The sequence below is a fragment of the Pseudopodoces humilis genome, chromosome 1, assembly GCF_049639895.1.
Source record: "Pseudopodoces humilis isolate 2021_Gansu_Grassland_sample_001 chromosome 1, ASM4963989v1, whole genome shotgun sequence".
Classification (NCBI taxonomy): domain Eukaryota; kingdom Metazoa; phylum Chordata; class Aves; order Passeriformes; family Paridae; genus Pseudopodoces; species Pseudopodoces humilis.
Genome location: NC_142200.1, coordinates 122,348,376 through 122,360,506, shown reverse-complemented (window position 1 = coordinate 122,360,506; position 12,131 = coordinate 122,348,376). Strand labels below are relative to the sequence as shown.

General features: G+C 40.6%; 1 protein-coding gene across 3 annotated transcripts in view; it reads right to left on the bottom strand.

The window, feature by feature from the left end:
- The window catches only part of SNX13 (sorting nexin 13), a 66,648-nt gene extending 54,735 nt beyond the window's left edge, over nucleotides 1–11,913 (bottom strand). For 2 of the 3 annotated variants that reach the window (XR_001331212.2, XM_005518855.2), the window contains exon 1: nucleotides 11,785–11,913. Coding sequence is in view for 2 of the 3 variants with exons in the window: in XM_005518855.2 (XP_005518912.1) it covers nucleotides 11,785–11,796 (12 nt within the window). In the remaining variant the exon portion in view is untranslated. The remainder of the gene's footprint in view (nucleotides 1–11,784) is intronic. The other variant, XM_014248686.2, reaches the window with a different exon arrangement.
- Between the last annotated feature and the right edge of the window lie 218 nt (nucleotides 11,914–12,131).

Here is a 12,131-nt window from a genome sequence, read left to right as displayed (position 1 = left end):
TTTTTATCAAGGACTGTACTAAATATAAAGATTGACTCTACTTGCCTTATTAGGCTGGGTTACAAATCTGAAGGAATACAAGTGGAAGAAGCCAATTCACATTATTTATCATAATTGACACATACTCAACCAGACTAAAAATTTATTTTCTCATTGTCCCTAGTGATAAAGGCTGTTGTCTCTAAATGCAGTCAGTCATGCCATCTATCCTTGTAGAATTATTTTGGCAAATGAAATAATGTGGTTAAAACATACATATCCTTTTTCCTAAAAAAAAAAGGGGGGGGAGGGTGTTTGTTTGTTTGGGTTTTTTGTTTGTTTTTTTAATTTACTAGAAAGGAGGAAAAAAGCTGTAAGCAATAATGTAGTGGAAAGGAAAACCACACTGACTTTCTCATCTGTAACGTAAAATGTCACCTTGATTCAATACAGTGCTGTAACTGCTATCATGGAATCCAAAAAAAAACAAAACCTAACAGAAAGCCACTACAAATGATTTCTCATCTACTGTATTAGCAGCATAAGACCATCAGCATGAAAGCAGGTTCGGGCCAAGGAGCAAGGAAAAATATATACCAGCATATCAGTATATCAGCATCACCTCAGTCCCTAAGAAGGTTGTGAGCAACGAAAAGAGATTTACCAAGTGCAAATCGCGTCTGGCCAATCCAGTGGCTTTCTATAGTGAGGCCATGATGCAGAGGACAAGGGCAAGGCCTTAGGTGATCAGCACTTTGCCTTTAACACAATATCCCACAGCTTCCTTATCACTAAATTGGTGAGGTATGGGCTGGATGAGTAGATGAAAAGATAAGTGAAAAATGCTGGATGCAAAGACATGATCAGTGGTATAGAGTTCAGCATACAGACAGTGACTAGGTGGGAACCTTCACCGATGAATACAGGACTGATGATGCCTGAGCAATGTGACACATTGAACTCTCAGTAAATGGGTGCACAGAATCCTAAAGCAGGGCTCATTACACCACAGGGTTTTGACGTGTGTCAACTGGCTGGAGAAAGGGGTTGACAGGAACCTCATCAAGTTCAACAAAAACAAGCACAGGTTTGCATCTGGGGTGGACTAACCCTGGGCCACAACGAAGTGTGGGGCCCACTCTTTGTGGGCTGTAAGGTGAACACAAGTCAGCAGCATGCCCTGGTAATAATACCAAAGGTGGTATTATACCCTCAATCAGCAGAGGTGTCACCAGCAGAGACAGCAAAGTGAACCATCCTGTCCATCTGGACATCCCTGAAGTCGGGTGTCCAGTTCTGGTCTTCCTGTTACAATACAAATCTATCTGGAAACCGATGTACAATATTCAGTTCCACCACAAAGGTTTTTGTGATAAAATAAAATGTATCCATATTATGAAGGAACACACTGGCTACACTTGCCACCAAGGGTAGATTTAGAAATCTTCTTGGTACTCCCAATCAACATTCTGACCCCCTTTTATATGACTGAGGAGTAACACAATTTTTCAAGTATTACCCCCTTCCTCCTCTCCCTGGCGCTCACCTCTGTCTTCAAAAATAAAGAAGGGTAATAGTCTCTACACTCTTACCACCAAGTAATAAAGGGCATCTACTGCCTAAACACTGAATACTGAAGAAACAGCTACCAACACTGTATTCACTGATTTTGGCAGATTTGTTTTGTTCTTTTAATTCCAAGACCTCAGTGCCAGTATCATGAACTAGTTTCAGTTTGGACTTGTGCTTGCAATGATCACCCCTTCACTAGATCTGATTTCTTGTCAAAAATGTACTGATAGTTTCACAACAGTTCTTAAAACTATGTAGTGCTTTTTAATCAGCATCATAATTTACAAACTGGAAAATGGAATGGATATCAAAAATAGAACTCCAAAGATCAGAGTATGCACCACAAAGAATTTGTTGTCAGTACACAAATAACAAGTAGGATCCCAAGCTGCAAATATAGCCCATTTTTAAGAAACTTAAAACCACTGACAGAATACCAGCACCTTCCTCTGGAGATCGTGATGTTTTTCCAATGTTTTCTTCAAAAGTTCAATTTTTATGCAGTTCTCTGAGTGCCACAGGTTTTCTCTAGTTACAAAATACAAACTCTGATACAACTACTATTTCCCTACAAATTACCAGTGGTCTCAGAAAGTACATCTGAACTCCTACAGGGCCAAATTTCATATGAAGCATGCTTTCTGGATGAAGACAAAATAACCATGGAAACAGCTGTTACACAAAGTGACACAAACCTTTACAAAGCTAGAGTAAGCATAAAAAGTTCCTGTTCCTCTCAACTGTTTTTCTGGACAAAATATCACCCAGTTGCACAAAGTAAAGCAAGAGAAAGAGATTGGTTCAGGGTCAACAAGTTTTTCAATAGTCTGCGAAATTTTTATATATTGTGATCTCTTTAATAAGCAGCTGATGTGCCTAACTCTTCACAGAGTGGACAGTGCCAACACAGAAAATCAGAACTCTGATTTAGCTTTTAATCAGCAAAAAAGCCCCTGCTTAAGAGGGGGAGAAATTGCTTAAATATCATTGTCCTTTTCCAATGGGACAAATGTAATGGGAATGTAACAGAAACAAATAAAACCTTTCCCCTTCATGTATTTAATATCTCCCTTTTCCAATACCTTCAACAGTCCTTACTGCTTGTGTGCTTTACATGCTTGCTTTCCAGAGATGTTTGGCTCCCCATTCCTTTTGGGAAGGCTCGCTTGCTCTGTGCATCTTTTTCACAATCCTTTCTGCACTTTCGCCTTTTCCTGAACACCATTACTGAGAAAACTGCTGTCTGCTGCTTGCACAACCCTGAGAAACTCCGTAAGTTTCACTGAATGGTTTGCTACAGAACACTGTGGACAGCACTGCAGGTAAGTGTAAGTAAAGTAAAGCCTCCTACAACTTCTTCCAAGATTCTGCTCCATGACCTCTGTCCATCTCTATGGAAGCAAAGAGGCTGTTGAGTATTCTAGATGAATCTTTTAGCCTCAAGTAGTCCTCTCCTTCCTCATACAAAACCTGGGCCCAGAATCAGCACGTCAACTAGTTCCTGGGTATCTCCCAGGTTCACATACTACCTCTCTCATGAAGACACAGAAGAGGGAAAGTAAGTGTAAATACCTACAAATAACATTTACATAAAGGGACACTTCTTTGAACTTGGTGGAATAGTTCATTCTCATATAACGGCATGGAATATTTCCAACAGATTTCAATGAATTCAGGGAGGAAGGAAACCACAGAAACGGTGCATCAACTCTTACCACTTCAAGATTATAGACTGAAACTAATTATAGATTAAACTAATTGAGTCATTTGAATATCCGGCTCCGAGGGCAAGTTTAAAGAAGATATGTAAAAACTTCAATCATTGCCACATGGCCAAGAACAAAAAAAGAAACCTAACTGGAACTACCAAACCTTACTTGTATTTTTTTCTAAAGGCAGAGATGCATTGAGAAGTGACAGAAGGAATAGTGACATTCCCTGTTTTCAAAAGTATAGGAATTATTTTGGATACTGACTCATTTTAGATCTACACAGAAGGAAATGCAGACTAACACTATGCACTTTCCCAGCACCAAACCATGCAGCTGTTGATTTGGCAACTTATCCTGTGTTCCCACCCTCATATCCCTCCACAAGACTGGTTCACCAAGGCAAAAGAATTCTTCATGCAGTTGCTACTTAGCTGCTAGACCTGAAACAAGAAGCTGTCAGACCAGCTTGTGTCTGGTGGAGGGAAGAAAACCACTTTAGTAGCAGCCAAACTAGATCCAGTGAAGTCAAACATTAAATGGCATTCCTAGCATCTTAAATGCCTTTATGCATGGATGACATCTAAAGAAAAATATATGGCCATTCCAGTGACAGGAGCAAGAAAGGAAAAATATATAAAGAAAATAATAAAGAAGAGGGCAATACAGGAGAGAAACAAAGAACGAACAAAAGAAGAACCACACAGACAGCAAGGTGGAAGCATTCATAGACCAACCCAGGTACACAACTCTCCACAGGAATAATGCAGCTACTTTTATCACTGGAAAACAAAAAAACATTTGGCATAATGCATCAAAAAACAGAGAATAAAGGAAATAAAAGTTATGGGCAAATCTAGAGAGAAAAAATAAGAAGACTACAAGCATCATACAGAGATTGTTAAAATAGAAAAAATATTTCAAACAAAAAAGATGCCAATAAATAAAGCACAATTAAAAGAAACAGTGATTGGCAACAGCCAACCATCATTAATTGGACAATTCAATAAAGGAAAATATCCAATAAAGTAATTGAAGAGCTTAGAAACATTCATAGACATATTGTTTGCTGTTGGTATCACTACTGCTAATTCATAATATTCATAACAATTTCTAGGAAGCTGCAGTAGGGCAACTGCCAACTGAAAGACAGAAGACTGGTACCATTTAAAGCCCAGATCTTAAAAACAACATAAAGAAATAAATATAAAATTTATTTCAAAGTTTAAGCACACGTGCAAGTCAAGCACAAAGCACAAAAGAAGAAATTAAGTACACAGTTTTAAGACCATAAAGCAAGGTAACAGTATAATGTGCTCATACACAAAGTAAGGATTAAAAATTATTTAGGATTAAATTATTTTTAACACACCTACTACACACAATTTAGAAAAAATGCTGACTGTGAAGAGAAAAACTTTGGTAAGTGTGGAAATTTTAAATAAAACCTTATTCTCCTAGCCCAATAAATAACTTCTTATCAAAAAAATAAAAAAATTATATTCACATAAACCAATTTGTTCTCCAGAAGAATTTTTTAATTTTATAGAAGAAATAAACAAGCATAAAAAGTAATTACCATTTCATTATATGTACCATTAAATTAAATTTTTAATTCAGGCATTAAATCACAAGATTTAAGACTTCCACAGTATATGATTCTACTTTACAAAGAAAAACAAAAAATTCCATTTGCTACCATTGTGTTCAAAAATACTAGTTTGAGTATATGAACTATAAAAAAAAAAGCATTTTTCTTCCAAGTATGTTAAAAGAGGTTGGATACCTCAATCCCCAATAGGCTTCATTAAAAATTAAGATAGCTATCAGTAACAAATACACCAAGATATACTGGGAGGGGAAGTGTGGGGAATGGAATCAAAACCACTTGCATTTATTTTTAGGAAAAAAAAATCACACAAATACAGATAAATATAGATGCAATTTCAAGCACAAAGAGTTCCCTCAATGAATAACAAATATATATATATATTACTGTTCCCATTATTTTCATGGTATCACAAAAAATCATTCCATAGGCTTCAGAAAAGTAAGCTGATACAACAGTATGAAACACCATAGCCTTTGTGGAAACCCAACCTAAACAAAGTTTTGATTTATTATAACAGAGATGGAATGTAAAGGTTTAAGTGGGCCTCACACAGGAGAAAAGACTCAAGACTCAGTGATATCTCAGCCTGCATCAGCTCTTAGAACAGCAGCAGGGCAACAAGCAAGGCTCCCTGATCTCCCCAAGTCAGACAGTTCCAGGACCATTCTGACAATCAGCAAGATTTCAAAGCAATCACTCCTTCTACAGTAACACATGTTGGACACTTGTTTCCCCAGGCATGTACGTCACCAGATTTTCAACTCACTCATGCAGTATGGAATGCCAAATCCTGAATAAAGGGTGACTCAGAAAACATACACATTTGTTTCCCATTGCTTTTAGTATCATTTAAGAGGTATATGAGAAATCATCCCAGGTCTGAGGCACTGTTTCATAACTAACTGGACAGCTGCTGCAAAAATTTTGCTATTCTAGATTATTTTCTGCTTGGTCTTGTATAACAGCGCTGACTGGAAGCGTGGAAATGCAGGGAGCCCTACAGGATATGTAGCAATTCAAACTTCCTGCTCAAGTTCATTGCCTTACATCATAAACTAACCTGCACTGCCTTAGAGGCTCAAGCAGAAGTGCTGAGTAGTCATTCCCTAGAATTCCAAAAATATACTGATGAACAAGAATACATGATTTTACAATAGTGACATTTCTGAAATCAAAACATTCTGACACAAACAGATTTGATTCAAATAGAACCAGGATCACCTCTTTCCTCCAAGAAGTATGCGATTAAGGGAAGAACAGCAAAGGGACAGCCATGAAAGATTAAAAAAACATTGTAACAAAAGCTCAACTGCATTTAAACAGTTAATACTCTTCATAGAATGTTCCCAAACTTATGAACATTTTCAGAAAGAAAATGCATGCAAAGCTCATCCTCCTACTCAGAACTCCTGTCACAATGGGATAATGAATTAAGCACTTCAGACATCAGTGGTACCTGTGAACTTTTAATTAGGCATATATGAGCCCTCACATGAACAAACACAGTGCTATTTTCACCTGTGAAACAAAGAAAAAGTTCTTGAAATTTAGTATTTCTGATTATCAAAAAGTCTTTCCAAGTGAAATTGAAGAAAGGACATCATACAAGCCATCTGATGCATGAAGGGATTTAATGAGATTCAAACCAACAGAGATTATTTTATCTCCATCTCCTGCCAGCAACTAGTGGACTGGCAAACTGGTGAGGTTCAAATTAAATTAATCTTGTGCTCACTGTCTCAGAAAATAGGCAAAAGAGCAGGACTGAAAAGATTTCAGTGTCACTGGTAAAACAGCTTCAAAATAAACTAACTCCATCCTAGGAAATCCCTGATTTTTCATAACATCCCACTTTAAAAAAAAAATAGTTAAAAATCTGTGGGACTCTTAAAATGTTTTTAAAATGTCAGCATTAGAATACAGCAATAAATTTGGCTCACAGTATTTTAACTGCAACACTGAAATCACATCCCATTCCACACAGAACACAAAGTCAATCAACATTGCAACTTCTTCAGAGATCCATCTCCACTCTCTCAGGATTTTACAGCTACTCGTGTTTCAGAGCAATAATAATCTTTAACACGTCCTCCCAAACTGTGACAGTCTAGGAACTGACCTCTTGTCCAAAACAAATGGCAGTTATAAAAGTAGTCCCCCTGGCTGAGCATACCTATAATCTATGCTTACTCACAGTAAAAATAAACACCCATTTCACCTTAAACTTGTAAATCACAGTCATGCCGTCATCATTTTGAGGTGTGATTCCACAGAAATTATGTAAACAAGGCCTCTTGTTCAAATTTGTCAATATGTTTACATCATGAAATAATGCCTTGTTTTATTAATTCAGAAATCAGACATTACATGCTGGGGGCACAAGAACAAGCATCAGGCCCAAGCTTACAATTCCTTCTACTTCACAAAGTTTCTCACTCAACATAACTGCAAGTGCCAACTGCAATTGATTTTGCTATCATTCCAGCCTTGGTATTCACAACCAAGAAATGGCAAAAAAATTGCTAGTGAGACTTCTAAATATTAATTCTTTCACTGTTGCAAATAACTTATATACAATATCAATTACTTCTCTTTTATAATAATAGCAATTCTCCCAATGCTAGCCCAAAGAAAACATGCTTTGTCATCTTTGTAAGGGTGGGAAGAAGAGATAACCATATTTAAAAGAGAGATAATTCCCTAGAGCGTAACCAGACGAGAAATCTTCATTTGGAGCTCCTTCAGCTATCTAGCCAGACAAGCTATTACTATTTTTGTTGAAGTAAGGAACTTCATGCTTTTCTTCTCCCATGCTGTTTGGGGAATGGTCCAGACTGACATTTTAGAGTTGCTGCAGAACTCTGCATTCAATCTCAGCATTTTCGGCCCAACTATGCACTCTAAGAACAGTCCTGAGTGTTTGGATACTATCTTTTACTAGTAGCCAGAAAATACTTAAAAACAAGTACTTAGGAATCTATAAGTACTTAGGATAACTGTTCTTCGCAAAAGATTAGTTTTCTTAATTTTGGCATTTCTCATATACTTTCAACTGACACTTCATAAACTATGAAGTTATTAAAAGAGCTGTAATAGGAACAATTAGGGACACAACACAGACCAGCTGTAGGGGAAACCTCATTGAAAGAAAATACTGAAGGAGAAAGAGGCTTTTTACCTCTCATGGGCTTGCAACTAATGCTCCAGCTACATATCATCTAGCAAAACACTGGCACTAAAGAAAGCCCCAGCACATAAGTTTCACAAAAGGACAGGAAACTAATTTATTTCAGCACCCTGGTAAATATCTACTCATTTGAAAATGACTCTACCAGGAGAACATAGTTCAGACACATAAAGCACCAGAGCAATCTGCCACTGTATCAAGGAACAGAAAAAGTTAATGCTACAGTACATCAAGTAGTTAACTGCGTCCTGCATCTTTCAGAGCTGTACTTATATACTTTACAATGTGCTACTGTTGCAGAAAGGCTAATTCACTATTATTCTAGAGCAAGTTAAGCTGCTGAGTCAACCTTTATTCTTAAAAATCAGGCTAATTTTCTTGGTTTTGCCCAGAAACAGTTCTCAATGGCTAGTAGTTACCAAAATCTAACAAAAAAAAAAAAGTTTTTAAACTGCTCTTATAAATAAAATGTAGATTGTTTAATGGATAGGAAATACTGCATGTAGTTAGTGAATTATCTTGACCAGTTGCAATAACAAGAAATACCAGCACATCAGAGCTCATTTAGTATGGCTCATTTGTAGTTGTGGATAAGAAAAAAAGTTTTCCTACTTCATCAAATTTAAAAAAATCTCAACTGCCACTAATACTGCAACAAGTTACTCTTGCTAAATTGAGAATTAAGTTGCCAAAAATTTAGCTGCTGGTAAATTCTGAAGTCCTCCCTAAGCATCTCCAAGCAGTTTAATGATTAGCTGGGGAGAAAAAAAAAGGAACCTACTTTTCAGCTGAGATAAAGTGCTTTCTTCAGAGATAACACAGGCTGCAAATGCAGACAGCACAGGCCATCAATTTGAAAGACATCTAAAACTTCTTGTAAATTAAGTCAAAATCCTACTGAATGTTTGTTCCAAACGAATTTAAGACACTAGTGACCACCAAGAGTCAAAGCTGTAAAACACCAGCTGCTTCCCTATAGTCCATGCAGTGCAGTTACCACCGCGCAAGAGTCGAGCATGACAAAGCCAGTTGTCCAAAAAAACAAGAGAATGACCACTGCAACTTGTGTCCATCATGACCTTGCCAGATGAGAAAGTGCTGAGGCAGTAAGTCACACGGGAACAGGCCACACTGGCCTGGAAAGCAGAGGAGACATCTGATGAACAAGAAAAGGGGAACAAGTGAAAAGGCACAGACTAGGAAAATTATCATCACAGCAGGACTATAAACACATCTTGACAGAATGTATTCAACATTACTGCAGAAATATGTTTTATGGTGAAAAATTTGGAAATGGCATTTTCCAGCTAGGTAAATAAATGTATGTACTTGGCATCCAACAGCATGTGTTTTTAATACAACTAAAATAAGATGGGCAGAAAGGGCCAAAAAAAAACTACACAGAGTATTTTTTCCTGACAGGAAGCATGATCTTCCCCTGAAATTACTGATTACGAACTCCTAATCCTAACTGCGTTCACACAAAACTGAAACAAATCTGCTGGGGTCTGCATATACGGATACAGTCAGAGGATGTAGGAAACTGACCTTGAGAAACTCAACACTGTGTTATTACATGATAACAATACACATAAAACTTGACCTGCCTTTTATTCTTAAACATATTTAATAAAAAATATTTTCTGTGTTTTTAAGTTATACAACTAGCAGCTATGGTAGGAAAAATGGACCTAAATTTTTAATGGCCAAAAAAATATTTGCAGTGATTTTGGCCACTCTAGGCAGTAGCAAACTCGACAAGGCCACAAATATCCAGCACCAAAAACTAGTGCAGTTTTTGCTTCTAATGTCAGTTCACCATACAGCCAATCCCTATTTCCATATTCAAAGAAATAATGTATCAGTAGACTTGAAACAAGCTGCACATTCCTCCAAAGCGTGGCAAGGGTTCATGGGTACGACTGTGAGCAGTTTCCCCAGGCTGCTGTAGCTACCAAGTCACCATTGGGACACCCAGAAAAGTGCACTGGGAAAGGACTCCTCCAGTTCACCTTGGTTGGGTACTCCTGACAGCCTAGAGCTGTCTGACTGCCAGAAGAACTCCCCACCATTGCTTTTCAGGCAGGCAAAGCCTGCAATTTTGCTAGACTCCCTTAAAATTTAAATTCATCTCCTAGGCAAAGACCAAGGATAGAATACTTATTCTTGAAGCATCTTGTCTACAAATAATGTACAGGAACTAGAAGTGGGGGACATTAGAGCCCTCTCCTCCTGACACCAAGGATAAGTGTCATAACTGATCATCACACATGAAATCACTAAGCTTTACCTCAAAAAGCCAGTGTATTGTCATCCATACTGCAATTCACAGAATTCCAACACTGTTTAAAAAAAAATAATTCAGTTTCAAGATAAAGTGTCTTGGATGGGCACACACAGCCACCATCAAAAGGAACAAACAGTCCAGTAGGAGGCACTGACCCAGAACGTTCTATGCTACTCTTAAAATAATCTAAATTACTATGGCTAATTCTTATGGCATAACACTCACCAACTCTCTTTAATGCAGCTTATTAATCCTGACCACCCACCAAATACTCTCAACACAAAAATAGGTCATATATTTTTACAGGTTTAACTCATTCTGCAAATTTTACTGTCCTGGGGAAATCTGAGAGCTCATGGCTCGATGGAACTGCTTTCTTAATGTCCTGAAACTTTGAACTGATGTAAATTAAAACGTGGAAGGTACTGTTTAATATCATTCAGGAAACCAAAGCTGAAATGTTCAGGTGTTGTAAAGCAAGACTTTAGCCTGCAAGACTTAAGACAACTCACTTTAGTATGAATAACATCCACTGTAGAATAAAATGACAAATTATAAAACACGGGTAACAGTCATTCTGTTGCACAAGTACCTGCACTCAGGACACTTTGCTCACATTAAAAATAGAAAATCAATTGCTCTTTGTAGACAAAACAAAATACGGGGTAAAGTCTAATTTCCAGCAACTGGAAAGCACTGCTAGATTCCACCTTTTAGAATGCCTTTGGACACAGCAGACCTTTATAGCCCACGCTAATCCTCAAGTAGCCGCCTTCCTCACAGCCGAGCTGCTTCAGAACAGAAACCCTTCACCAGGCAGAGGTGAACCGGGGAAACCAACTTCTCAGGATTATCTAGTGCCACAAACTCCTGCAAGCACAGCCGAACTGCTAGGCTTAAATCCTCCAAGAAGAAAACAAACACGTTCCCTTTACGAAGCCACGGCGGAGAAGGAGGCCACAGGGGCTGAAGCCGGAGCGGGTGTGCGGGCCCAGGCGGGGGCATCTTCCCGGCGCGCCTCAGGGCCCAGGCGGGTTCCCCCTCACCAGGTGCGCTCCGCTCCTCCAGACACGGGCCCGCCGCGGGGGCGCGGCCCCACGGGCCCTCGCCGGGCCGTCTGCGGACCGCGTCGGAACAGAGGCCGGGCCCAGCTGTCGCACGGAGGGGGCTCGGCGGACCGGGCTCCGCCGCGGAGACGGAGCGCCCCGCTCCCGTCCCGCCCTGCCGGGAGAGGAGGGAGGCTGATAAGAGGAGCCCGGCGCTGCCCTGGGCGAGCCGGCCAGCGCCTCTGCCCTCCGCGGCCAAGGGGGAAACTGCCAGCCACCGAGACAACCCGGAGGCCCCGGCTGAGGGCTGAGCCGCGGCACTGAGCGCTGCCCGCTCGGGCGGACAGAGAGCCGCTCCCCGCGCTCCCGCACCTCGCCGGCAGCGCTCTTACCTCTGTTAACATTATTACCCCGCTGCGCTGCGGCGGCGCCTCGGCGGCTCTAGCCCCGCAGCATGATGAAGCCTGGCGGCCGCGCGGAAAGCTACCCCGCACCCCGCGGGGGGGCGAGGCGGGGCGGGGGCCGCCCGGCCCCCCCGCCGCCCCGCCCAGCGCCCGCCCGCCGGCCCCGGCCCCGCCGCCGCCCTCGCAGCCCGGTCCGGAGCGCCCGCCATCTTGGGACGGCTACGTGAGCCGCCGCCGCGCCCCGCCCGCCCAGCGGGGCCGCCCCTGCCGGGGCCGGCGCTGCGCTCCCCGCCCCGCCCGGCGGCCCTCGGCAGGCTCCGGCCGCAGGGCACGGA